This window comes from Malaclemys terrapin, chromosome 16 (assembly GCF_027887155.1).
Source record: "Malaclemys terrapin pileata isolate rMalTer1 chromosome 16, rMalTer1.hap1, whole genome shotgun sequence".
Lineage (NCBI taxonomy): Eukaryota > Metazoa > Chordata > Testudines > Emydidae > Malaclemys > Malaclemys terrapin.
The window spans coordinates 30,886,383-30,912,917 of NC_071520.1; the positions used below are offsets into that span (position 1 = coordinate 30,886,383).

At 52.0% G+C, this 26,535-nt stretch overlaps 1 protein-coding gene across 5 annotated transcripts in view; it reads left to right on the top strand.

Annotated features, from left to right (window-relative positions):
* The first annotated feature begins 3,688 nt into the window (after positions 1–3,688).
* MYO18B (myosin XVIIIB) overlaps positions 3,689–26,535 on the top strand; it is a 203,156-nt gene continuing 180,309 nt past the window's right edge. For 2 of the 5 annotated variants that reach the window (XM_054006610.1, XM_054006608.1), the window contains exons 1-10: positions 3,689–4,300; positions 4,616–4,695; positions 11,736–11,859; positions 13,747–13,904; positions 17,041–17,781; positions 18,319–18,385; positions 19,872–19,984; positions 20,754–20,930; positions 22,129–22,327; positions 24,900–25,042. In XM_054006610.1, coding sequence (XP_053862585.1) covers positions 11,823–11,859; positions 13,747–13,904; positions 17,041–17,781; positions 18,319–18,385; positions 19,872–19,984; positions 20,754–20,930; positions 22,129–22,327; positions 24,900–25,042 — 1,635 coding nt within the window. In that variant the 5' untranslated portion in view covers positions 3,689–4,300; positions 4,616–4,695; positions 11,736–11,822. Of the gene's footprint in view, positions 4,324–4,600; positions 4,696–11,735; positions 11,860–13,746; positions 13,905–17,040; positions 17,782–18,318; positions 18,386–19,871; positions 19,985–20,753; positions 20,931–22,128; positions 22,328–24,899; positions 25,043–26,535 lie in introns of those variants that run through there. The other 3 variants (XM_054006612.1, XM_054006611.1, XM_054006609.1) reach the window with 3 other exon arrangements.

The window sequence follows — 26,535 nt, forward strand, 5'->3', positions numbered from 1 at the left end:
ATCAGACTCATTGTTTTCTATGCTAAGGGTGTTTTGTTCTTTTTAGTACTTTTCCAGGATCAGGGTGAGAGAGACAATGTCAGAAGGTGACACTGGCTCATTAAGAGGGAAGAGGCCAGTGCACCTGGGGCTGCTTAGGAGAGGCCATCTGGGCCCTAGAAGAAAGGAGACCTGGAGACTCGTAGCGGAGTCAGACACAGGAATGAGGCCGAGACACAGGGAGCAGTAAGGAAGAGCTGGCAGGAGCTGTGTGGGAGTCGGAGGTGAGGGAGCTGAGGTTGGATGGGAGCTGTAACAGGAGTGTTGGTGAGAACTGACCAAAGTTGGGGACTCCCTGGGCAGTAGTCATTAGGAAAAGGGCAGATCCAGTGTGGTCAGAGGAAGCCGAGCCCGGAAGCAAGAGGTTTGTTGCAGGAGGGTCGATCCCCTGAGCAGGGGCAGGACTCGCAGGTGTGGAGGTCTGGGGAGCAGAACCTGTGGGGAGCCCTCTGGGCGAAAACCCGAGTGAAGAGCGGCGTGGAGACTGGTCACTCTCAGGCAGGGAGGCCTGGAGATTGAGGCCCTAGATCAGGGGCAGAAGGAAGTGGCGACACCGTGCTGCTTCTGACTGTTGGGTGGGTGACCCGGAAGAGTTGCCCATGAAGTGGGGAAGGGGGAAGCTGCTCTTTTTATGTTTACAGTGGGTTTGTTAAGAATGGTTTTCCTGCAAGGATTGTGAGGGAACTATTGCTCTGGTGTGCATGCATAAATTATGCCCAGAGGTGGGGCTTTGTGTTGGACACTGACAGACTGTTCCTTTCATGGGAAAACAGAAGGGGAAACTGAGGCAGACATACCTGTCACACTGCTGCTGGAGGGTGCCCCAGGCAAGGGTCACTCTGCCACCGATGCCTAGACAGATACGTGATCAACAGCTGTTGTTGAGGCTGGCGCGCTGGGATTCACTGGCAAGGCAACAGTTTAGAGCACTCCGCTGCAGCCCTGTGGCCCATTCTTTGCTCCTGAGAGCAAACCAGCTGCACTCACTTTGCAGAAAGGCCGAGGCTTGGCTGTCCTCTTGAGCGCTGCCGAGTAGCTTTTAAATTCTACTTTGGCTCATTCACCAACCTAAGCTTATGTTACCCACCTTTCCCTCTGCGTCTCGCCAACTGCCCAGCCACTGGCCCTCCCTCGGCAATGGTTACAAACATTTCCTACATGCCAAACACATCCCAGATCACACAGGAGGGGCACCCTGCATGCACACGATGCTAAATCAGCCTAATCAGAAACCTCTGCAATCACATGCCTTCGAACTATTCAAGTGGGACCGGGAGGTATTTTTAACAAGTGTGTGTGAGACACTTTGTATAACTGTCAGCCTTGCATGAGGGAACTGAAGTCTGATATTCCTGTTTTCCCTTCTCACTAACAGTTCTCTGGCACCGGCATTCTGGAAATGTAACCATCACTGATCTCTTGGGGAACAGAAGAGAGCGAGGGGCTGGGTACTGCGTGAGAGAATGGGGAAAAGATGGATAGTTGGAGACCTCTTGTTGCACAAATTTAATAGCAGCTCTCTGAGTCCAGAAGCCAAAAATCCCAACCCTGCTGGGTGTTCTGCCACACAAAAATGCTTTCCCTTAACAAAAAAATCTGGGACTCCACTGGCCAGGCTCTGAGATCCCAGTTCATTAAATGACTTGGAATGGTGGGCTTTAAAAATAGCAGCGTCTGTTGTTCAGGTCTCTCGTTGGGACGAGAGTTCTACGTAGGAGCAATGTCTGACTATACGGGATGTAGGCGGTAAATAAAGTTGTTTATTATGCTCAGTAAGAGGCTTCCTGAGCCTGGCACATAACACTCCTCAAACCCAACACCGGGGCACCCAGGAAAATGAATCCAAATGAATTGAAAGTGTGAATATTGAAATAACGAGTTAACCTCCCTGTGTGGACGCTGTTCTTCAGACTTGTGGCACTAATTCAATTTATTTTAATTCACTTCAGAATTATGCCATGTTAGAGAAACTCCTCTGGGAAGCTGACGTCGGCAGAGAACCCAGACGGCTGCATGTCACAGCTCAGGGATAGGGACGGTTTTCTACTCTGTCCTACAATGAGGAGGGCCAAACTTTTTGGCTGTATCAAGCCTGCTGGATATGTTGGCACTACAGTTGACACATTTTTTTTTTCCATTGTAGAGAGCTGGACCTGCGCTATTTTAAGTGTTGCACACAGGTCATCTGCCCATCTGAGACTGTGATCTCATCAGATCTCACGCACTAAGCACGGTCAGGCATGACCAGTGCTACTTGTATGGAAGGGAAACCGAAGGAGCTGCAGGAAGCAGTGGTGGTGATTAAGTACAGACTCCATTTGGACTCATCCCTCAATGTGAGGTTGGGGAGCACTTTGGCATTAGAGCTGCCTTTTGAATGAGTGAATCTAAGGTCCTCCTGGCCACATGAAATCATCAGTGATCCTGGTCCATGCACCCTTTCACAAGGGGTGAGATGTAAACTTGTGGGTTTTTTAGTACTATAATTTAAGTAATTTAGATTGTGAATTTGAACGCCCCCTACAGTTTCAGCGGAGTAGTGTTCTTCATTTCCCAGTTTTGAGCACTGTTGCTCTGCGCTGTTAAACAACTTTTGAATCCCACCCCTGAGCTGGCTGCATTTCTGAGGCTGCTTAAGTGATTTGTGTGCATTTGTGATCGATCATCTAATCTAGATAGATGATTTCAGATCCAAAGATGCTCTCACAGTGAGTGCTTTCCCCTGCATTGCTTTCTGGTTTTCATTCTATTTTATTTTATTTTATTTTTAGGGACTTGACCAATCCCCCCCCCCTCCCATTCTATCAGTTCCAATCTGGGTGATGTTTCACCAGCACATGCAAGTCCTAGCACTATGTTATGTGCCCTATTTCGTACTGGTAAAAAACACCTTCAATTACCAACCTAGTTTGAATTGTCTTTCCTTCTTACTGTGGCCTTCTGCTCTTAATTGATTTTCTGCCTTAGCCTGAAGGTAAACAATGATTATTGATAGATTCTGCTTTCAGCAAGGGCAATTGTGATTGTCTAGTCCGACCTCCAGCATAACACAGACCATTTGACTTCCCCAAATAATTGCTGTTTGAATTAGAGCAGATTTTTAGAGAGTGGTTTTCAGCCTGTCGTCCGCCGAACCCTGGGGGCTTTGCAGACTATGTCTACGATTTCCAAAGGGGTCCGCACACACCTTCATTTGAAATTTTGTAGGGGCCCGCAAATGAAAAAAGGTTGAGAACCACTGCTGTAGGACAACATCCAATCTTGGTTTTAAAATTTCCAGTGATGGCGAGTCCCCCATGTCCCTGGATAATTACCCTCGCTACCCTCAGACAGCGGTATCGGATTGAAAGGGCGGCACACTCGTGGAATGAGGGCAGTTTTCTTGGGGTGAGAACCTTGACTAGAAGTGGAATGCTGGTAGACAGGAGTGGCCTGGACCATTCCCATTCAGACCCAGGTTCGAGCCGCACAAAGCCCTCCTGCATTTAGCCTGCTGCTGCCTTTGCAGGGACTGTGCGTGAGCCCAGTGATGGTGTGAGAGGCTCTGGCTGCCTGAGTGGCTTTAACAGCTGTACCTCCTCCTTGGGGCTCTGGCTGGGGTGGCTGGAGTGCTTCTGAAGCCAGCAGGCTCTGGGCAGAATTGTACAGCTCCCTGCCGGGTGGAGAAGAAACACGCTTCAAGTCATTCCCACGGCGTATTTCAGTGAAATCCCTCCGGCAGCTACAGCGAAGTTGGCAGGGCTGTTTGGCAGGAGCTGGGTGCAGAGCGAAGGGCCTGCAATGCTGCTATGCGTGCCTGGGAGCCAAGGGAGTTGCAGCCAGACAGGGAGTATCTCGGGCTGTGGAGCAGATAAGGACAGCACTAGTTGGAAATGCCGCTTCTGATGCCCTTGGGACTTGGGCATTTCCTGGGCTCTGTGCTGCATCACCACCATGGTGCAGAAACTAGTTGCCACAACGGTTCTTTTGCTGTGTCTTATTAGCAACAGGGCTTCTCGGACTCCTTTTGAGCCAGGGCAGGGGTGGTGCAAAGGCCTCCAAGCTGCGGGCCAGTGGGCAGCACCTGCCAAGTGCCAGCAGCGGGATGTGCTGCCTGGGCGTGGATGGCTGGAGCAGCTCCCGCCTGCTGACTTTTCCCATCGGGACGTGTTTCACCAAAGAACATTCTTAAACTGCTGATGGAAACTTTCTTCCCTTTGCATCAGACCTTCTTCAGTCCCCAAATATCTGGTTATGTTCAGCTGTGCGCATACACGGGCAGGTCGGTGCAGATGAAGAACATGTGTGAGTTGCAAGGTGGACTTGGGGGGGTGGCAGGTGGGGGACGATGTCCCCCTCCATCATCTTGCCCCCTTATAGAATTCCCCAAAGCTCTCCTGCCTGCCAGCCCGTTTGGCCGTGGGCCTCAGAGCGGCCAGTCCCCTCACCCAGACCTGGAGCTGGGCTTTATTTTTAGCAATGACGTGCCAACTCAGCTGCTGCTATCGCAGGGGGCGGGGGAAGGGGAGGGGCGGCCGGGGGGGGGGGGGCTCCTTTCCACTGGTCTCTTGCTCTCTTGGCTTTTTCTGCTTGGTAGGATCTTTTAGCTGCTAATAGAGCCAGGCGTCTGTCTAGGACTTTAACTCCCTGAATCCCGCAGAGCCGCTTGTACAAAAGGTAGAGTCTCTGCTTGGCTTGTTTGGGCGGTTGGTTTGGTTTGTGTCCTGAAGGAGACGTGTTGCTTTGGGATCCAAAATGGGCTTTTTCGAGTGTGCTTGTTGCTGGGCTCTTGACTTTCAGAAGCGAGTGGGGGGCTATTTTTAGCTAGCTATGAAGGGCTACAGTAACAGGTTTGCCTTTGGGGGACTGCATCCATTGGCTGTTTTTTCTCTCCCAGCAAACAGAACTTGTGTGTGTGTGTGGGGGGGGTGCGTGGGGGAGGTGGAGTGTGTGTGTGTGGGGGAGGTGGAGTGTGGGGGGGGGTGCGTGGGGGAGGTGGAGTGTGTGTGGGGGGGTGTTTGTGTGGGGGGGTGCATGGGGGTGGTGGAGTGTGTGGGGGGGTGCGTGGGTGAGGTGGTGTTTGTGGGCAGGGTGCATGTGCGTGTGTGTGTGTGTAAGGACAGCACAGTGTATGTCACTCTCTTGGTTTTTAGACTGCATGATTCATTCACCAAGACTGTTATTTTGTTATTTGTCACCACAATCTGCCCTGCTCGCCTCCCAGAACTGCCAATTGCAGTAACGCTGCGGGGGACTGAGCCCCTGGAAAGCAGAAACGCAGATTTCTGGCCAGAATCTCATTTTGCGAACTCTTGCTCATCTCCGCGATCCTTCTAGCCCAGTAGCCTGTCTCTGGCCGTGGCAGCACCAGCTACTTCAGAGGATGGTGTAAGAACCTGGCAGTAGTAGTTATGGGATCATTTGCCCCCCATATTAGGTCTCCAAAAGCCAGAGACTGGCTGGAGCCCTGAGGCACAGGGTTTAACAGTCCTTCTGCTAGTTATCCTTGACGGTAGCTCTGGAGAGAACTTTGCAGTGTGGCTGCTCTTAATAAGAAGTTGAGTGTAAAGCACCCGGGACCAAACCCCTGCCTGGTGTAATAACTGCTCGTAAGGTTTGCAGTCCGAAGCCGCAGGACAGTAGCAGTGACTGTAGCACCTGGGTTTCATATGTTAGTTTTGGAAGCTGCTTCTCAACTTCCTCTGTGAGCTGTTTGCTTCTGAATGAAGTGTTAACTTCGCCAGTAGACGTCTGGCCATAAAGTGGTGGAAAGTCTTTATCGTGTCGAACCCTCGCTCATGTTCAGCCTCTCAGCAGAGTGATTAGCAGCTAACCTCACCAAGGCTCACAGCTCAGTGGTGCTTTGCAGGATAAGGGAGGAAGAATTTTCATTTGCTCAGCGGTAACATGAATTGCTGCAATGAAATATCCCCCCGAGGCCTGCGTCTGGTCTGCCTGTGGGTTACGTTCTAGTAACCTGCACAACAAAAGGGTTAAGGAAAGTTCTGACTGGGGACCCCGTCATGCCCAGATTTCAGTCTGTCAATGAGGTCTGGGGGCATCTCCCATTCAAAAATCTGTGAGACAATTCATCCCAATTTGCATATTAATAAGCTACCAGTGCAGTAGGCATTGGGTGAGCAGCACAGCATCTTAACCTCCAACGCCCCTGTGCAGCTCCCGGCTGGGTGTGCCACTCCTGCCAGCGATGGGGGAAATGTTAGTCCGGTCTGCAGGAGTCCATGTGAGGGATGCTGGGGAAGGGGAGCTGTTCTCCCCAGCTTCACAGCATCCCTGCTAGTACCACACATTGTTGGAGCCCCTCCATGTGGACAGGCCTGGGAGGACGCATGGAAAACCTCAAAGCCAGTGTTCTAGAGAGATCTCCACTGTTCTCCCCCTCGCTGTTCAGTGTAAAATGGACCCTGTGAGGCAAGGCCCGACCTTTGCTGGCAGGGAGCTCACGGGGCCTCACCTGGCTCTCCATGCAGTCACAAGGAGCTCTTGTCACTGGCTTCAACGTGAGACAAACCTCGAGATGAACTGTCACTGTTGAGAGCAGGGAGGGAGGGTCAGGAGCTGGTGGCAGATGAGATGGTGTCGCCCCTCCTCCTGGCAGGGGTGTCTGCTTTGAACAGCCAGGATGACCATGCTGGTGTGCAGTGCCCGTTTTTTTCTTACCCCACCCCCTAACCCCGCCTCAACTCCGCCCCTTCCCCAAATCCTCAGCCCTGCCTCCTCCTCATAGAATCATAGAATATCAGAGTTGGAAGGGACCTCAAGAGGTCATCTAGTCCAACCCCCTGCTCAAAGCAGGACCAATTCCCAGGCTCTCAAGCCTAGGAGGGAGGGGGAGAAGCGGCGCGCGAATCAGCTGTTTCGCGCACCGTGGCAGCAGCAGAGGTGAGCTAGGGTGGCTGGGGCACATTTTTAGGGGCGGCATTCTGGCGCCGGCCATGCCGCCCCTAAAAATGTGCTGCCCCAAGCACCAGCTTGTTTTGCTGGTGCCTAGAGCCAGCCCTGTCTCTGTGTGTGTGTGTGTGCGGGTGTCTGTCTCTGTGTGTGTGTTTCTGTGTGTTGGCGGGTGTCTGTGTGTTGGTGGGTGGGGGATGCCTGTGTGTGTTGGTGGGTGCCTGTGTGTGTGTGTGTGTGTGTGTGTGTTGGCGGGTGTCTGTCTCTGTGTGTGTGTGTGCTACAAAACCTAGACACTGGCAGCCACCTGTGCCCTCCCTATGCCCGTGTTCCCCTCCCCGCCCGCCTCAAGGCGGCTCCCGCGGTAGCAGCAGCGGAAGGTTCTAGAACTGGCCTGTGACCCAGCAGGGGTAGGATGGGCGCCCCCCAAGGACTCCATCGCGCCTCCCAACTGGGCTTGTTTCGGACAGGCCTGGGGGCTACCGCGGCAGCAGCAGAAATAGCAACCAAGCTCACAGAGCAGGAAGAGACCCCCCGGCCCCTCCCGGCCCACGGGAAAGTGACTTTCACTCCTCGGTATTCGTGCTGCGGAGACGCCAGGTGGCAGGGACAGGCAGTGAGCTCAGCTCGTCAAAATGTAATGGGGAAAGGTCAGTGCCTCTCCTGGGGGCTGGGCTAATCGTCCCCCTTCTCCGCCGATTGCGGGGTGCTGTGACTGCAGCCCGGGCCCCTCGCAGGCTGGGTGTCTGCGCACAGACTGTGGCTGGCTCTAGGAATGGAGCGAATGATTAAAAACCATCCCCGGAGGGCCGGGAGCCTGCAGCTGGGGAGGGAACGATGGGGAAGGCCTGACAGCCTGCACAGCAATCCTTGGGGGGAATGGCGTTACCATGCCAGCTCTGCCCAGCGTGGGACGTCGCACTGGGCGTCTCTGACGAAGCAGCCTGAGGTGAATCAGGAATTGGCACCAAGCAAAGGGATTCTCCTTCCATGTCAGAGTGAAGCAGTTCAACGGCTCTCTGGGGCTGGCCGGTGTTCAATGGCACTGGCTCATCCAGGACAAAGCTTCGCTCTCCAGCCCCCGGTCCCTGTGGAAGAACCACATTGAGTCTGGCATCGCCCTGCCGATACCCGTGCTGGAGCTATGGCTGGATGGTGGGCGGGATGGGTCCTGCAGGCTGTTCTCTCTGCCAGGTGTGGGAACGTCCCATCTTCTAGCTTGTTGCTGTGAGTAAGGGGGGAAAGCAGCTACTGTCCCATCCTGCGGCCCCGCTGGCGGGAGTTCGCATGCACCGGCTCCAGCACCGGGGCCCCTCGTGGTGCAGCATTAGTGCCAATGTCACGGTGTTGGTTTGATTTAAAAGCTAGCGGTTAAGCAGGTGGGCTGTTCCTCTTAGCACCAGGGCATCATGGGCCCGGGCAGGGAGTCTCGAGCCAAGGGCTTTACCCCAGGCACCAGCACACCCTGAAGGGCATAGAAGCGGGTGGCCGGCTCAGTGAAGGGGAAAGACTCCCTTCTCCTCTGGCATGGCTCAGTGCAGGTCCGTGCCCTGTGCTGAGGGAGAGCCCCCGGGGTCCATACGCACTCTCTATCACAGCGGTTGCCCACCAGAACATTGTACCCTGGCAGGCTTTGGAGAGGAGAGGCCCCCGCACAGCCTTCGTGCAGTTTGTAAAGTGCTTCGGGATCCCTTCTGTGCCGGGGCTGGTTGGGAATGTCGTAGGAATGATTTTTGGACAGAAAATGCAGTTTTCACGAAATCAAATTGGTCCACAGGAAAATGTTCGATTTTGTCCAATGTTTTTCTTTTTGTGTTGGGAAAATCAAAACCGTTTGTTTCAGGGCAGCTGGTGGCTCTGGATGTGCCATCCCAGCGCTGGTGGTGCCTTTTGGACAGGGCAGCTGGGCGCCAGAGCTGGGTGAAAGGCAACTCCTGGGTTTAGAAGAAGTAACTCCATTGCAGCGTTTCTGTTGCTTAATTGGACCCTGGAATAAAACGGGGAACTTTTCTGTATCAGAAATATCTGCAACCCCCACCCCAAATATTAGCATGCTTTGGATGTGGCATTGCCTCCATCAGAAGCCACTTCCTGCCCCCTTCCCCCATGTGTGTGTTTGCCTCTTGGGGGCAAAAAAGGTGGGAGAAACCCACATTTCTGGAACTGTGTTTTTCTTCTGAAAGTTGATCACCCAGCAAAAACCTGGCCCTTAAGGCAGTGCTGGTGTCACCCGTGTCAGCGTTGGCTGATAGGTTCAAGGTTCCTCCCTGAAATCTCTCTGCCAGGCCAAATGCCAGAGGGAGGAGAATAAAAAAATAGCCTAGGATGCAGTTGATGTGGTTAGGGAGAATGGGACTTAAAACAGCTGAGTGGTCAAAGTGGAATTCATAAGCATTTTGCAGCTGGTGTAAGTGGTTAGAACAGGTGTCTGCGGGCCTGGACTCCTGGGCTCCGGTCCCAGTTCTGCCACTGACTCACTGGGGCCCGGGGGCAGGTGACTCACCCTGCTCTACCGCACTTTCCTCAGCTGTGAAAGGTGGCAAATAGTCACGAGTGCTTCACCGCCAAGGTATGTTGTGAGGCTTAATTCACATATACTTGGAGAGCCTCAGTTAAGAGGTGTCCTGAAGATGCAGAGAGTTACTTTGGTTTGCTCTACGGAGAGGCTGTCTGATACGAGGGAAAAATTCTGTGTGCACACGTGTCTGAGCATTTGTATGAACGCGTCTATTGGATTCTGCTTTCACACGGACAAACTCTTCTGGAAAAGTCTCTCTGAGCCAAGCAGGAATTTCACCTGCACCTGGGATTCCCTAGGGTCTCTCCAGTGCATTCATTGAGGCCAACGCATGGGAGATGCTACTGCATTGATTCGTCAGTGCCTCTGTGCCCACCCTGGAGTGTAAAGCCAAGGCGGTGGAGGGTGGCGTGTGGGATGTTAGTGCATGTTGGGATGGGGCTTTCCCTTTTCCAGAACTGGAAAGGAAACCCGTTCCTTGAGCCATTTGAAAACAGCCCTGGAGAGAACCCTGCACTGACAGTGTCATAGTCCTAGACTAGGGTGGCCAACCTGAGCCTGAGAAGGAGCCAGAATTTATCAATGTACATTGCCAAAGAGCCACAGGAATACGTCAGCAGCCCCCCGTCCGCTACCCCACCCCACTCCCAGCGCCTCCCGCCCACCAGCAGCCCCACTGATCAGCGCCTCCCCCCCCCCGCACCTCCCGATCAGCTCTTTCATGGTGTCCAGGAGGTTCTGGGGGGGAGGGGGAGGAGCGAGGGCACGGCAGGCTCAGGGGAGGGGGTGGGAAGGGGTGGCGTGGGGGCAGGGCCTGTGGCAGAGCCAGGGGCTGAGCAGTGAGCACCCCCCGGCACATTGGACAGTTGGCGCCTGTAGCTCCAGCCCGGAGTCGGTACCTATCCAAGGAGCCGCATATTAACTCCGAAGAGCCGCATGCGGCTCCGGAGCCAGAGGTTGCTCCTCCCCCCCCCGTCCTAGAGTGAGGCCTTGGAGATAGAAAGTCCCCGTCTGAATCCCTCCAGCCTGAAGGACTCCACACTGCAGTGCTTTCGTCAGAGCCACATCATAATTGCCAGACTGGATCAAAGACAAGGTCCGGCTAGCTCAGTGTCCTGCCCTGCCTGTGCCCAGACCCAGCTGCCTCTGAGGAAGGTGTAGGAAACCTGCAATCGCCAACGTGGCATTATCTGCTCCCCCAGCCCCCGCACTAGATTTCATCCAGGTGTCTGATTGTTAGAGGTTGCCCTGAGCCCTGAAGCAGCAGATTTAATGTCCCTGCCAAATTGCTAATGTTAGTTAAATAACTCTGCATAGTCTTGATTTGAACAGAAATGCCCAGGCTCTTTTTGAACTTTATTGACTTCTTGCTCTGAACAGTGTCATGTGGCAGAGAGTTCCACCGCTTAGTTACACATTGTGTGGGAAAGGAATTTCCTTCTATCGGTTTTGAATTTTAATTTCACTGCTGTCCCCTTGCTTGTGTGTTATGAGGCAGGGAGAACAGATGCTGCTGATCTCTCTTCTATGGACCAGTCAATATTTATAGACTTTTGTCATGCCCGTTTTTCTCCATCTTCTCTCTAAGTAACAGTGGTTTCAGTGTCTCTTCAGAGAGTTTTTCCAAGTTCTCCCTCCCCCCCAAACCCACTCCATTTCTGCCATGTCCTTTGTGAGCTGGGCTGCCCAGTGCTGCTCACCCAGAGGGGGCCACCCCATTGGCTAATATAATATTGGTATAATGTTCTCCAGATCATTCACCGCCCTGTTCCCTGGGCCTCCTCCACCTTGTTAGCGTGTTAGCCATAGCTGCACACTGAGCAGAGGCCTGGTTGACATGGTTAATTTAGACCCTGTGAGGGGAATGAGAAGTTTGAAGTTTTCCCTCCCACGTGCATTGCTTTGCTATTGTTGACAGTGAAGTTGCCCGTGGAGTTCTTCACAGCCCTCTCTGGCCCTGATTAACCTCGGGAACTTTGTGGGATCTGCCTGAGTCCTCTACACCCACGGCAGGGTTAGTAGCTGCCTCTGATTTGAACTGACGGTGCACGGACTTTCCAGGGACTGCCACTCCCCGGGATCTCCGGAGCTGCATCGCTGGTTGCCAGGCTATTTACCCCCAGCTAGGAGGGACCTGCTCAGCCCGCTGGGGTGGACCCCGTGTGGAGGGTGAGATGGGGCAGAGCAGCTTGTGTGTTTCATACATCTCTCGCTCATGGACTAACGACATCTTTGTTTTTTCTCTCCTCCCACCCTCATATGTGTGTGTGTCTGGTCCGGGGCCCAGGTCGATGTGTCATTTGTCTCCATAAAGCATCATTCCTTGTATCACACCCGAAGCTCTCCAGCCCTCAGGCACTGTCACGGCAGAAGCATGGCCATCTCATCACGCCTTGCACTGTGGGAGCAAAAGGAAAGTGACGACACTCGTGCTGCTGCGGGGGCAGGGTTCCCTCCGGCACCCACTGAATGTGGCATGTCTCTCCTGGGTGCGGGGCCTCGGGCGCTTAGAGGGAGCAGATCATTGGAAGGAGCTAAGGGTTCCCAATCGCACAGTAGCAACGCTTCCAGCAGGGGGCAAGGAGCACGCCCGGCTTTAACCATTTGCAAGCCAGCACGATCCATTCCTTTGGTTTCACTTTACTCATTAGATTTGGCATCTCATAGTCAATGGCTCGCTTGTCGCCCCCTGTGCATGTCCTGCTGCCTTCCACAAATGCCCTTTGTGAGCATTCTAGCTTCTAGCACATAGGGGGCCATTTGTGTGTTGTGTTTTGTGTTGTGAGCTCTTTCTCTACTGCCTTGGGAGCAGACGGCTCCTGCCAGTAAATTCCAGGTAGAAGAAGAGAGTTAACATAGGCTTGAAAAGTAGAGTAACTATCCTCACCTGAGGTTAAAGCCATGTGCAGGTGTGTGTGAGAGGACACCATGGGTCTGAAGTGCCAATCTTCTTTCGGACACAAGTAAGAAGGTTGAAAGGCCCTAAACTGTCCGAGCTTTCCTTGCTTTCCAAGGTTTGAAAATGAGAATGTTCCTGTGCCTCTTTGCAACAGCCACGTCCTTTGCGATGTGCGTGGGGCCAGATCCCAAGCCCGTTGAGGGCAGTGCAAGTCTTTCCATTGACTTCAGTCAGCTTTGGAAGAGACCCTTAAACATGTCCACCCTTGTAAGAGGAGGAGAGGACAATGGTTTATGGAGGCCTAGATCTGCTTCTGCCAGCTATCCTTGGGGCTGCTTTGCCAGGGGACACTAGACCACTGTAGAGCCGCTACTAGGCATAAACAGACGAAGCAATTGCTTAGGGCCCCAAGCAGCTCAAGGGACCCCCCATTAATTATTAGTATGTGCTGTGTGTGTGGGGAGAGACCCCAAAATATTCCAGTTTAAAGCCCCCCATGGGCTTGCACCGGCACTTGTAAAGGTGCTGGATATGTATCCTCAGAAGGTTGGACTGCTTCTGCCTGTATACAGGGGGACAGATGAAAACTCATCCAGCACTTCTTTGTGTCCCGCTAAATAGCTAGTGGCTTTTAATCAACAGAAGGTAAAAAAAACCCAGCTGCACGTCTTGTTCAGCACAAGTGGGGAAACGTGTAGGAAATGTTTGTAAGCAAAGGAGGGACAGCTAGTTAATGGGGCGATGGCTAGGCTAGATGGCCCCAAATTAGACCACTCCGGCAACGTCCCCAGTGATTTTCAGAGGTGCAAGGGGGAGTTGCATTGGGGGATGTCATCTAACTGCCCTTGGTCCTTTGGAAATCTCCCCTGCAGTTCTATGTGGGGTATTTCCCTTAAATTTGTTTAGTTTTTTTTTTTTTTAAAGAAATTGATGCTGCTAGTCTTGTCTTCATGAGTGACCCTACGACAACAGCCGTGTGCTCATAGGCAACCCCACAACAACCCAGCAGGTGCAACCCCGAGACTCTCAAGCAACCCTACAATAACAAACCAGCATGCAAGTACCTGTAGTAGATGCAGCCCTGGGGAGGGAATAAATTCAGCAAGGGGAGGGTCCAGTTCCAGATCATGCGTGGTGGTGGTATAATGAGCGACGAGAACGTCCGATTGTTGGAAAGAGCTCTGCAAGCCCCCTGCCACGTCTCTCTCACTTTGCTACTCCCGTGTGATGCTATGGCAGAGTACAGGACTTGGCCTGTCATACATGAGCTTGGTTGAGTCATGTATGCCGACTAACTGCTCTTCGAGGGGTTTGTGATGCTGTCTGAGCCCGAAGAGCAGACCTTTGCCAGGGCCCACGAGGCGTGCCATCGAATAATGTAGCCTCTGCTTGTGCAAACAGATCAGGGAAGAGGACCAGAGTCCGCCCCCTTCCTCGCCACCTCCGCTTTTCTCAGTGATTCCTGGGGGGTTCATCAAACAGCTTGTTCGGGAAACAGAGAAAGAATCCAAGGTAGCTAAACGGAAAGAGAAAGGCACCTTGAACTCCAAAGAAGACGTAAGTACCAAACAAATTGTGCCCTGCGTTCAGTATCCTGGGGGTCAATTGTCGGTGTAACCTCCACCATCACATGTGCATAGCATGGCCCCCTCAGTTTGCTGGGCCAGAGGATACCAGACTACTACAACTGCCAGTTAGAGGAGTTGTTCCTTTAGCTCAATTAGTAATGGCTGGTGCTTTTAGTGCTGGATGTCCCAGGTTCATCCCCCACTGAGAAGCTGACAGGGCCCCAGTATCTGTGCATCTGGGATAATGAGTACATCCTGAAAATGCCCCTGTGCTGGAAAGGCAGAATGTTGTTGTCCATGACATTACGAGTGCTAAGATTTGGGTTTAGTGAGGGCTGCCGGGAGCAAAAGGGGAGAAACCGCTAGTTTGACTCTTGTTTGCACAATTGTGCTTCTAACAGATCAAAAGTGCTAGAGCCTCACTGCAGAGGCACCTTTCCCTGGATGAAAACACTGGCAATTAATCTTGCTATCAAAGCTAATTGTTAATAGACAATAATATCAAAGCGGTGGGTAAGCTTGCAAGGCTCCTCAAAGAAGGTTTGTAGTTGGTCCATGAGTAGGCTGACCAGACAGCAACTGTGAAAAAACAGGACAGGGGGTGGGGGGGGGGGTTATAGGTGCCTATATAAGAAAAAGTCCCCAAAAACGGGACTGTCCCTTTAAAAACAGGACATCTGGTCACCCTATCCATGAGCAATGCCAAACCCAAAGTCCCCAGTGTCTTTCTACAACAGCTGCTGTCACTGGAGTTTTTGGTGCTAGCTGCAAAGTTTTTCACGTGAGATGCAGGAATCAGAATCAGGGCAGTGTCTTCAAATGGGTAATAAATGGAGACGTTGGAGAGAGTTGAGAGAAGAGCCAAAAAATATAAGGGTTGGAAAATATGCCATACAGTGATCCATTGAGCTCCTTAAGTCTATGTAGCTTAACAAAGAGAAGGTTAAGGGTGATCACAGTCTGTAAGTACCTATGTGGAGAACAGGAATTTGCTAAAGGGCTCTTCAGTCTAGCAGCCAAAGGTTTAACAAGATTAAATGGTTGGAAGTTGAAGCCAGACAAATTCAGACTGGGAATTAAGTACTGTACACATTTTTTACAGGGAGGGTAATTAACCACTGGAACATTTACCGAGGGCCATGATGGATTCTGCATCACTGGTAGTTTTTAAAGCAGGATTGGTGTGTTTCTGAAAGTTCTGATCTGTTTCAGTGGACTCCTGCGGCCTGGGCTATTCAGGAGGTCAGACTAGAAGGTCACAGTGGTCCCTTCTGGCCTTACAATCTATGAATCTAATCAAAGCTATTTGGGCTGGGGAGTCTGTGGGAGCCAAATGCTGGCTTGACTTATGCTCTTTCCAGCCTTGGGACCTGCCCCAGGAGGTCCGACTTGCTGTTCAGACCAGTTGCCTTGATCCCAGGTAGATTCCCAGGGTCCTGAGCAGCCGCGACTGTGGGAAAAGATCAGCCCCATTGATAAAACCGCCCTCCAGATCCGAAGCAATCTCTGCCGTTTCTAGTGTGCAAAGCAGTCTGTTTGTACAGGTGCTCTGGTGGCAAGGCCAGAGCAGGTCAGTCAGAAGGCAGCCCGGGGACGTGTGCACTGGAGGCAGCACTTCAAATGATGTTACCAAGGGGAGGTTCCTCGGGAAGATGCCAGGTGGCCTGTGGTCACCGGAAGGCCGTGCTGTCCTGGAATTTCCCTTGAAGTTTCTGGACTGCCTGGCTCCGGGTTGGAGTTTGCTGGGTAGCGATGAAAACGGAGTTAGTCCCAACGAATGCCAGCACACTCCGTGGGCAGAGACTGAGCACCACTAACGTATATCTGAGGCACGTGTGGCTTTGCTAGTGCAATTAGCCACCCCAGACACACTTAACAGCCTGTCTAGAAATTAGGCAAAGTGAAAAATTCTCTGTGGTGCACGTTGAGCCTCCTGATCCCTTGGTCACTGCCCAAAACGAAAGGTTCAAAGGCATGACTAGCTGGCGAGGGAAGCGCAGAGTCCGTTCCATGGCAGTTCCATCCCCGAGCCAACAGACCTTCTCCGGGGGAAGAATTCTGTCTTCCCCAGCTGGATCCGGTGCCAGAGTGTAATGGCTAGATAGGGCCAGGTGACAATGCCTTCCTCACCCGGCTGTCGTTAATTCCCTCGCTATCGCCTCCACTGCCGGAGTCATGGACAAGCGGAGCAATGGGCGGAGGACTGGAGCTAGACCTTGCAGCTCAGTGTAGGTGTCTAGACTGGACATGCTAACAGGGAGCACTTGGAAGGAGAAACGGACCCCTCTCTCACGCTGTGTGCAGCCGGGGATGCGACTGGCCTTTCTGCAGAGGGCAGCTCAAGGCTTCCGTGCTAGTTAAGCCTCAGGGGTTTGGGCTCCAACTCACACATTCGAGTTAAAGCAAGCACTGTGTCAGGGCGAGAGCCCTAGGTGTCCAGTCCTGCCAGGCATTTAGCATGCTCAGCTCCACCGGAGATGCTGGCACCAGGGCTGGACGTAAACTGTCCACCAGCTCTGCTCGGCACCTTGCAGGATTAGGCCCTGGGTAACATTGTCAGAAGGGCCAGGTTTTCACAGGTATTTGGCACCTGAAGGAGTAGATGGGCATCGTGGGGTTTTCCAAAGCACCTGGCACCTAACTTCAAAGTGAAATCAATGGGAGTCAGGAGTCGGGGGGCTTTTCCAAATCCCATGAGCTGCCCCTCTGCTCATTTAGGAACCTAAATAACTTTGGAAATCTGGCCCTAGGTCCCACTGAATTAAGGTCCTAGGAGCCCACATCACTGCTGAAAATGGGACATAAGGACATAGCTGCTTGTGCATATTGCTGTTCCTGCGATTTGTGATCTGGCCCTGCCGTTTATCCCTATAAATTGGAAGCTGCTTTTAGTTGCTCCAAGTCTCTCTAAAATCAAACCCTCCTCGACCCCCAGGTGAGGTGAGCAACTCACCAACCCCCCTGTAGCTCTGTGCCTGAGATAAGGCTGGGTCTAAGTTTTTGCAGAGACCCTGGTGCCTGTTGGCTGCCAAATCCAGGCTGATGAATTCACCGAGTGAGCTGTTCCTCTAGCGTCACCAGGCTTAATGCTAACAGGCTCAGCTTCATCTTGATTTTGTTTCTAGCCTCCTGGGAAGCACGACAACAACCATGAGCAGCAGTTTGTGATAAAGGATGAGAACATCCTTGAAGTAGGAGGAGAAATGGCAAGTGAAGGGCAACTGCTGCAGAACGGCCTGAATGGAGAGCAGCACGAAGGGGAAGTGACAGCGGAAGTTGCACCGAGAAAGCCTCTTCCCTTCAAGAGAATCGTGAAGAGGAGCAACATCGCGAAAGCCACCTCCCCGGCACCTGAAAAGGCAGCAGACACTCCCAAACCAGGGGCGACAATCTCACCAGATGAGTCCAAGGTTGCCAAACCTCCATGTCCTGAGCAGAGCTCTAAGGAACAAAGTAAAGGGGGAAATGCCCCGGCTGGTGCTCCAACAACTGGTAAGGATTTTCAGCGCCACCGTGAAGATCCTGCAAAGGAGGGCGACGCACTGAGGAGAAAACGTCCTGAAAGTTCAGGGAAAGAGAAGGTGGTAACGAAGAAGCAGCGGGAGCCCCAAATCAAGGCTGAAATCAAGAAGGGGCAAGGGGAGATCAAGGAGAAGCCAGGGAAGGTCAAGGAAGAACCAGTGGAAATCAAGGAGGAACAAGGGGAGGTCAAGAAGAAGCCTGGAGAAATCGAGGAGGAACCAGTGGAAAATAAGGAGGAACAAGGGGAGGTCAAGAAGAAGCCTGGAGAAATCGAGGAGGAACCAGTGGAAAATAAGGAGCCTGGAGAAATCAAGGAGCCAGGGGAAAGCACAGACTCAGACAAGGTGATTTTGTGCCCTGTCCACGTGTCCTGCTGTTCAGCTAGAGTATGGCGTATAGAGTCCTTCCCTGTGGAATTAGAGTAAAAACCCTTTTGATACAGGAGAACTGAAACAAAATCGAAGCTGTTTAAGGTCCCAGATCAGAAGACTTGGTGTGTTATGTAGACTTAAAAGTGACAAGTTGATTAGAATGCATGCAGACGTTAAAATGTGTAAGAATGTGTTTAGTGTTTAAATTTCATGAAAACCAGGTGGGATGTTGCATGCATTGTTTTCATGTATCTGTACCCAGTTATAATGTAATAGCAAACATTTGCATTCTCTATACCCCTGTAACTAAGTAACCCAGCAAACGGGAAAGAAGCCTTGTGTAATGCAAATGAAGATCTTTAACAGGAAAGTGCTAATTCCTGTGGCTGGAAAGCAAATGGTCCCTGTGTGTGAGATCAAAGGTCAAAGACTTTGTTAAAAGATCAGATTAGAACTGCCTCTGCTTCAGTGTCTCCTTCTGCAGGAACCTGACTCTCTTTCTGTCTCCAGGTTCATGACGACGTGTGGTATGAAACAGAGAAAGTTTGGCTTGTCCAGAAAGATGGATTCACTCTCGGTAACTTTCATTTTCTCCATCTGCACTCTGATACCTAAGCTGAGTAACTTGCTTTGGTGTTGTTTGGAAGGGAGATAAACCCTCCGGCTTTGGATGCACCACTGGGGGCTAGGAGGAACCCTCCTGGGGAAGCTAATCCCATCTCTACAGACTACAGGACTTCTTCCTCTGAAGCAACTGGCACTGGCCACCCCTGCAGCCAGGGTGCTGGACTGGGTGGATCTCAGGTCCTATCCAGTCTGGCTATCCCTGTGTTGCCATTGCTGAGCTCAGACAGGAGAGGAGCCTCTTCTAAGAGCTGTGACCTCCTCCTAGTCTGGCAGTTACAACAGCCGGGGAGTGAGGCTCTTTGGTATTGTTCCGGGCTCCGTCAGGACTCACTGTGTGGCTTGGCCAAGTCCTGCCTGGTCTGGTCTCTAAAGTGCCAAATGCCTGCAGCTTGCATGGCCCCAGAAGGGTTAGTGGGAGCTCAGCCTGTCCAGAGATTCATCCATTAGGTTTGGATGACTTGCTTCTCCTGATCTGTGAAATGGGTTGAATCTTGTCTGGATTTCTCACAGGCAGGAGAGTGTGAAATGGGATTATTGTGTGTAAAGGGCCGTGCAAGGTGCAAGTGCCACTAAGCCTCCAGATGCTAGTGGGGAGAGAGGCAAAATATCACCCTTGAAGTACAACAGCAAACCTAATACCTGACGGGATCTCTTTCCTGTTGGTCGCTCTCACTGAAGGCATACAAACATTGGAGCCCATATTGCCCTCCTCTGTAACCTTCTTCCAGTACAGGCAGCATTTCGTATTCTTTAAGGTATTTCCCATGATGCTTTTCTGTGCACACTGTTGTTAACGCTCAGAGTTGGTTTTATAAACCAGTCTGAATCTCTCGTTTATCCTGTGGCCCCTTTCCCTCGCTCTGGCAGTACGTGTACATAACGGGAACTGTGGCTCACGTCTCCTCTGCAAGTGGAGGTGCGAATGCAACGGGGGTAGACTTATCTGTGCTAACGTGAATCTAGTTAGCATGGGTGACAATAGTGGTGCTGAACTGTCAGAACAGGCTTCAGCCTGGACTAGCAACCGGAGTACAAGCCAGCCGGGACCCTTAGTACGTACTCTGGTGCTAGGCTGTGCTGAAGCCTGTTCCGCCACATCTCTATACACGGTTACCCGTGCTGGCTAGATTAAATGTGCATGCCTACCTGTGCTGCCATCATACCTACACTTGCAGTGGAGACAGAGCCCTGCGGGCTATGTGCACTATAGGGGTGTGCGTTGTAAAGCCACTAGAGCATTGTGCACTGCTTGGACTGTGTAGACCTTGCTGGTGCGCACGAGAAGTTCCCTAGTGTACAGTGCTGGGGCGAGATCAGAACTGGCCCCTCTGTAGTTCTCTGAACGAGAACCACACCTTGTGCAGGCCTGGTCAGCTACCTCTGTAATTAGCTGCCCCTTATTTAGGAAAGAGCTCATCTTTGGGCTTCTCTTGCAGCTACCGTGCTGAAGCCGGATGTGGGGACCCCGGAGCTGCCGGTTGGGAGGGTGAGGATTCGCTTAGAAGCTGACAACACTGTCACTGAGGTGGACGAGGAGGATATTCACTGGGTGAGTACCCAGAAATAAAACCCCACAGATGCTGTCAAACCTGCCTGAAAAGCCTCTTCCTCTATCCCATCCGGAATGGTCTCTCTGCCCCAAGGCAAACCTCACTGCTCCTGCGAGGTGGGGGCAGCTCTGCTGAAGTCAATGGAGCTGCGCCAGCTTATGCTGATAAACGCGGGCCCCCATCCCTACTGGATGCCCTGTCTGATGGCTGGAGAGTCTCCTTGTGGTTGAGACTTTTTGGCTGTTTGGTAAGTGACTCTCCGTTGCGACTGGCTGCAGTGCTTGGGATCTGGTGCACACCAGGCAGCAGTTAGCAACAGCAGAGCTGGAGTACTGCTCTGGCTGGCACATGGCTCTATTCCTGGACCTACTTTGCAAGACACTACCGAGCTCTCCAATGCTTTTGGTTCCTGCTGACGGTTAATTGTACTCAACCCTATTAAAATGTGAGCTCTTGGGGAAGGGACGGTGGCCTCCGATTGGTCTGGAAAGTGTCTAGCACGTTTTGGGTGGTATATCCGTATACATATACATTTAGCAGCACCAAAACTGACCACTTCTCTGCCCCAGGGAGTCACATCTTGTGAGGTCTCTAGCTGGGCACCCTCCCCCCATGCCAAGGGTGATCACAGGAAACTCCCGATTGAGCTGGAGAAATGTTAGGTTTCCCAGGTTATCAGTGTTATCAGCTGTGCGCTGCAAGGAATGAGATGAGTCTCTCCAGCACAGCCGGGCCCTCAAGCGGCTTCTCGTGCATTATTTTTTGTAGACCAATCCCTCCGAACTGGATTACACGGAAGATCTTGCTGCACTTCTCAGTCTCAATGAATCGAGTGTCATTAACACACTCCAGCACCGGTACCAGTCCCAGCTCTGCAACACTTATGCAGGGCCCTGCCTGATTGCACTCAAGCCCAGCTGGGCCACTACTAACTACTCAGGAAAGGTAAGTGTTGGGCGTGACCCGTCTCATGCAGAGGCTACATGATGGTGTGATGTGGTAGACGGGTTCCCTGGCTTGGATTTGGGATGGCTGCAAATCCCACACCATTGAGTGCTCGGTTTATGCCACGTATTTCACAGGGAAGCTATTTTAGAAGCGCTTTAGAGGGTTTTATTTGTTTAGTTTGGAAAGTGATCTTCAGTGAATATCCTGGTTCCCTAGGACACTTTCCTAGGAGAATTCCTTGGTTTCCATCAGTGTCCAATAGGTGGTGCCCCAGAACCATCAGAGTGTGAGGGAACTGTGCCCAGCTCCTATCTGAGGCAGCAGGACTGGAGCTCCTGTATTGGCAGAAAACAACACACAGGGCTCCATTTTCTCATCAGCACACGTGGGATTTACCAACCTGAGCATCCTCACTCCTTGTGGTGGGATCAGAACCTGGGTCTTTCTGTATGGCCGGGCAGAGCAAACTGAGGGGGGTGAGACGTGTCCGTAATGAAATGCAAAGCAGTACGAAAAATCAAGTGGGAAGGTTGCCTGGCATCAGGCACGTGAAACTAAGCCCAATTCGCGTGAACTTTTCAAACAAAAGCGGACCCATTTCGAAGCAAAAGCTGAGTGAAGCGGGCCTTTCTCTTTCACCCTTTTGAATGCAAGGGGAGAAGGTTATTCTCATTAGAAGTGTGTGCTTGCCTGCTTTGAGTGAGAAAAGAGCTGTTTTGCTAGAATTGCAAAGAAAGCGATGTATTTTGGAGAGGTGTGCACTGAAAACGGAGAGGAAATTCTGCAAAACAGGAATTGAGTTTCCCAGAGCTCTAGGAAACTGGGCCAGTGGGTGACATGAAGGGGCAGAGAGGGGAGGAATCCCGTTAAAGGCACAGCTGTTCATTAACAGATGGGCTCGTTAACAGCGGGCTCTCTCTGCTCGCACGCTCCTTTCCTGTGATCTGGAACTGTCCGTCCCTCCAGTGCGAGCATCAGCCAGGCTCAAGGCAATGGGAGGGCGCTTCAGGGAAGGAGCGGTGAAAGGGCCTGCTGCAGGGAAGCCCAGTGGGGTTACAAAGCGCAGTCTGAATGGAAACAGACAGGCTTGACGTGAAAACCTTCAAAGTCTTTCATATCTGAGAACCCCACCAGGCGACTCCGTGTTAAGCGAGATCATTAGAGCAGCTCTTTCACGCGGCCCTTCTGTCTCTAGGTGTTCAAAGGGAAACGAGACAACATGCCCCCTCACATCTGCTCCGTGGCACAGAGAGCCTACTGGAGCCTGCTCATGCACCGGCAGGACCAGGCAATTGTGCCCTTGGGGAGAAGCGGTGCTGGGAAAACAACCTGCTGCCAGAGCGCTCTGGAATATCTGGTGGGCGTCGCCCGCAGCGTGGACAACAGAGTCTCAGGTACTGCCAGCGGGTGGCTATGTCTGCACGTTATTGTTCTGGGTATTGCAGTTGCACGTAGGGAGCCCACTGATGGACCAAGACTCCACTGTGCTAGGCACTGTACAAACACAGAACAAAGAGACAGTCCCTGCCCCAAACAGCTTCCAATCCAAGTATAAGTGAAGAGACAACTGGTGGAGACAGACGAATTGCTGGGGGAGAACAATGAGACGCTACTCCTCTGCACTCATGCTCCCCTTCTGTCTGTCTGTCTGTTGTGTCTTGTCCGATACCTACATTGGCCACTTACAGAATTGGGTCTGAAATCAAGATGAACTTCAATAAAGACAAGTGCGAAGTACTTCACTTAGGAAATGCACGGTTACAAAATGGGGAATTCCTAGCTAGAGGGCAGCACTGCTGAAAAGGCTCTGGGTATGCGTCGGCAATGTACTGCAGCTGTGAGAAAGGCGAATATAATTCTGGGGTGTATTGCAGGAGTATTGTGTGTCAGACAGAGGAGGTCATTGTCCCACTCTGCTCGGCACTGGTGAGGCCTCAGCGGGAGCACTGTGTCCAGTTCTGGGTGCCGCACTTTAGGAAAGATTTGGACAAATTGGAGAGAGTTCAAAGGAGAGCAACAAAAATGATATGAGGTTTAGAAACCCTGACTTAGGAGGGAAGGCTGGGTGAGTGGTACCTCAGGACAGTCTTGACCTATGTTAAGGGCTGTTATACAGAGGAGGGTGATCAGTTGTTCTCCCTGTCCACTGCAGGTAGGACTAGAAGTCATGGGCTTAATCTGCAGCAAGGGAGATGGAAGTTAGCTAGTAGAAAAACGTTCTAGCTGTAAAGTAGTTAAGCTCTGGAACAGGCTTCTATAGGAGGCGATGGAATTCCCATCACTGGAGGTTTTTTAAGACCAGGTTGGACAAACCCCTACCAGGGATGGTCTATTTACTTGATCCTGCCTCAATGCCAGGGCCTGGACCTGGTGAGCTCTGAGGGACATTTCTACATTTCTGTGTAAGCAGTTGGGGGCAGGGGCCTCTCCTTGTCCTGTGTTTCTACAGTGCTTAGCACCGTGGGGCCTGGTCTCTAACTGGGGCTGCTGGGGGCTGCCGTAATACAGATCATTACCATTCATTTTAGTCCGGCTCAGCATTGCAAGCCGCGGGCTCAGCATACTGCGAGAGTGAGTAGGGGCCAGGTTTATGAATGTACCGAGGTGCTGATGAGATTTGTTTAAAGCCGAAATCTAACAAACTATATTTTCCAACTGGATAAATGTGATAGCCACTATTTGAATGGAATGTAATAAGGATAATTCCTTTGTATTGAGTCCAGGGAGCAGTAGCTCATTCGTGTTAATTTTTCAGGTCTACTTTTACCTTGGACAGTATTTCCCAGATCAGGACACTTAGTTATTCTGAACCAATCACCAAGTTTATTACTTCAGTAACAACCACATTGGTCTGTAAACGCCAAGGTTTTGTAGATTTCAGGACAGAGGAGTGTGTCAAGGAAGGATATGAAGGAGGTGGCTTTGTGTGGATGTTTATGGGGAACTTCTCCCATGTGTGCACAGAACTGATCACAGGTAGGAATGAAAAGGGCCGGACTGTCCTCTCCAGTTATGTGAGTGGAATCCCACAACCTTTGTGTTCCTGTTCCTGCTAAATCCTAGCACCATTCTGACTAGCAGAGGTTCTCTTGTAGCTCAGGTGGTAGGAGCCCCTGTGCTTCTGATACATGAGATTCTGGGTGCTTTCCTGGCTGTTGACGGTAAAGTCCATGCAGCTGCAATGTGATGACTGTAGAATCTGACACTGTGTGGTTGCATTTTATTTTATTTTTGTTGCACAAAGGGGAAAGGAAGAATATGTATCAATTTATCCCTTCTATTGGTGTAATGTGCCTGTCTCAAATGCTCCCGGTGCAGTAACATTTTGGAATGATTTTAGAACTTGCTCCCACACCCTGTTTCCCCAGAGCCTGGGTTTGTTAGGCTTTCCAGCACCTCTTCCCCTCCCTGTGGTAAGGCTGTGGGGGAGGGTGTGGGCTGAGATGTCTCCATTTATGGATAGTCCCTGGTCTACATTTACATTGTATTGTTTGATTGCTGGGGCAGGAGGCCACAGCCTGGATGGCGCCTACAGAAGACTTTCAAAAAATCGAATAAATTAAACATTTTCTCATCTAGGTTTACACAGGGTTAGCTCCCAATGACCTTGCATGCAAAAATGAAGGCCCTCCCAAGGGATAAACAGAATGATGAGCCACACCACACCACTGAGCCAGCGGCCTCCACTGTGTCATCACAGCCTTCCCTGCTAAGAGAGTCAGCGCCATGCGGGCCCATCAGTGCAGGACCCAGCCCAGAGATGGCCTTAGGAGTTGTGACTTGGAGGAGGGTCTGATTTTCAGTGAAGAACATGAATGCTTTCGGGATAGCAGCAGCTATGTGTAGCTGTCGCACTGGGGCCCAGGGAGATGGAGACCTGGGATTCGAACCGGGGAAGCGTGCAGTGTTGTTACAGCCAGTCACAGAGCTTGTTGCAAACCAGACTGTTTGTGTTGATTTTTGCAGTGGAGAAGATTCAGGCCATGTTCACAATCCTCAAAGCCTTTGGGACAGTGACCACCTGTTACAATGGCGCCTCCACTCGCTTCTCCATGGTCATGTCGCTGGATTTCAACGCCACAGGCCGAATAACAGCCGCTCACCTCCAGGTAACTCTGCATACCCCTGCCACCGCACCCAGGTCAAGTGCTGCACAGTGCCAGCCTCTTCCACGGGCAAGATGGGAGAGCTCAAGTGGCCAAAGGAGATCTACTGCAATTCTTTGGTGCCCTTGTATGCCAGGTGTAGGGTTGGTCCCTCTCTAGCAGCACCACGCAGTAATCCCCATGGTCACACTGCCGTCCAGCACTTGTGGACATGCACAGAGCGTCCTGCTGGGGATGCAAATGGGTGGAGGCTTAGAGGAGGTAAAGGGGAATGCAAGTGCTGCCCAGTAAAGCATCTCTATAAAACGTCTCCCTTCCTTGGGGTCTAATGGGCTATGAGAATTCTGGGGTCTATTGCATGTCAGGTTGGTGCTCAGCTGCCTTCCACGCAGACCCCTTCACTCCATGGTTGGTTCAGTCATCATCCGACTGAGTCCTTGCAGAGCACTCTTCTAGTGTCAGCTGTCTAACCCTAGCAACCCCTGCAAGGCGGGTCAGCATTGTCTGGAGACCAAGGCAGAGGGGAGCAGCCCGCCCAAGGCCACTGGGGTCATGGTTAGAATTCAAGTCCCTGCTTTGAGTCCAGTGCCCGGTGCCAGGCGACGCCAAGGGAGTGTTGCCAGACCCGGTTAACAAACCAGAACGTGTTTGCATTGTCCTGCGGAATAGGAACTCCGGAGAAAATAAGCTGATATAAAATGGATCTGAACGCAAGGCCACCCTTGCCATGAGGAACATCCTGGTGGGACATTCAGTAAATAGGCAACAAGTAACATCCGCACCAGCTGTCCGGGGCTCTGGATTCTCTGCTGCTCTGAGACAAACCAAAGCCCCTCAGAACCTGGGGGAGGCCTGAGCTCTGACTGGCAGCTGGTTTCTGTGTATTTGATGGAAAATGCCTCTACCTATTTGCTGCCAGGAGGGACAGCGATGGTAGCTGCAGCCCTGCATGTGTCCCCAGTCTCTCATCTGTCCGGCATTAGACTTAGGTCATCCAAATTCCTGCTAAGCAGGAGCTTTTCTAGTGACGCCGCTGGGCTCCACAGCGGCCAGTAACCAGCCACCTCGTCCTGGGGAGACAAGCAGAATGGGGCTGGTGTGAAATAGGCAGAAGTAAATCTATAATTTGGCATTTAATTAGCAGCACTGTACACATTGGCCGTGAAATTAAATAGAAGCCTCTCTCTGCTTTCATTATCAGCGCAGTTAAGGGAAGCAAAGCTCTGCCCTGCCCCTGCTCTCAGGAGCTGAGTTACTTGGGTGGGAATCCCAGGGACCAAGAATCGAGCAGCGTAGATATACTCCCTGCATGTCACTGGCACATGCTGCCGACTGCTCTGGCCGGCCTCGGAGCTAGCAGACCTGCCTTGGGGCTGGAACAGTCCCCTGAGTGCATTAGCTGGGCCTCTCTGCGGAGCAGCACATCGGACACCAGCCCTGCAGCTGCCTGGGGAGGGGCAGACTAGGAGAGACGCCCCTGGTGCAGCTCAAGGCTG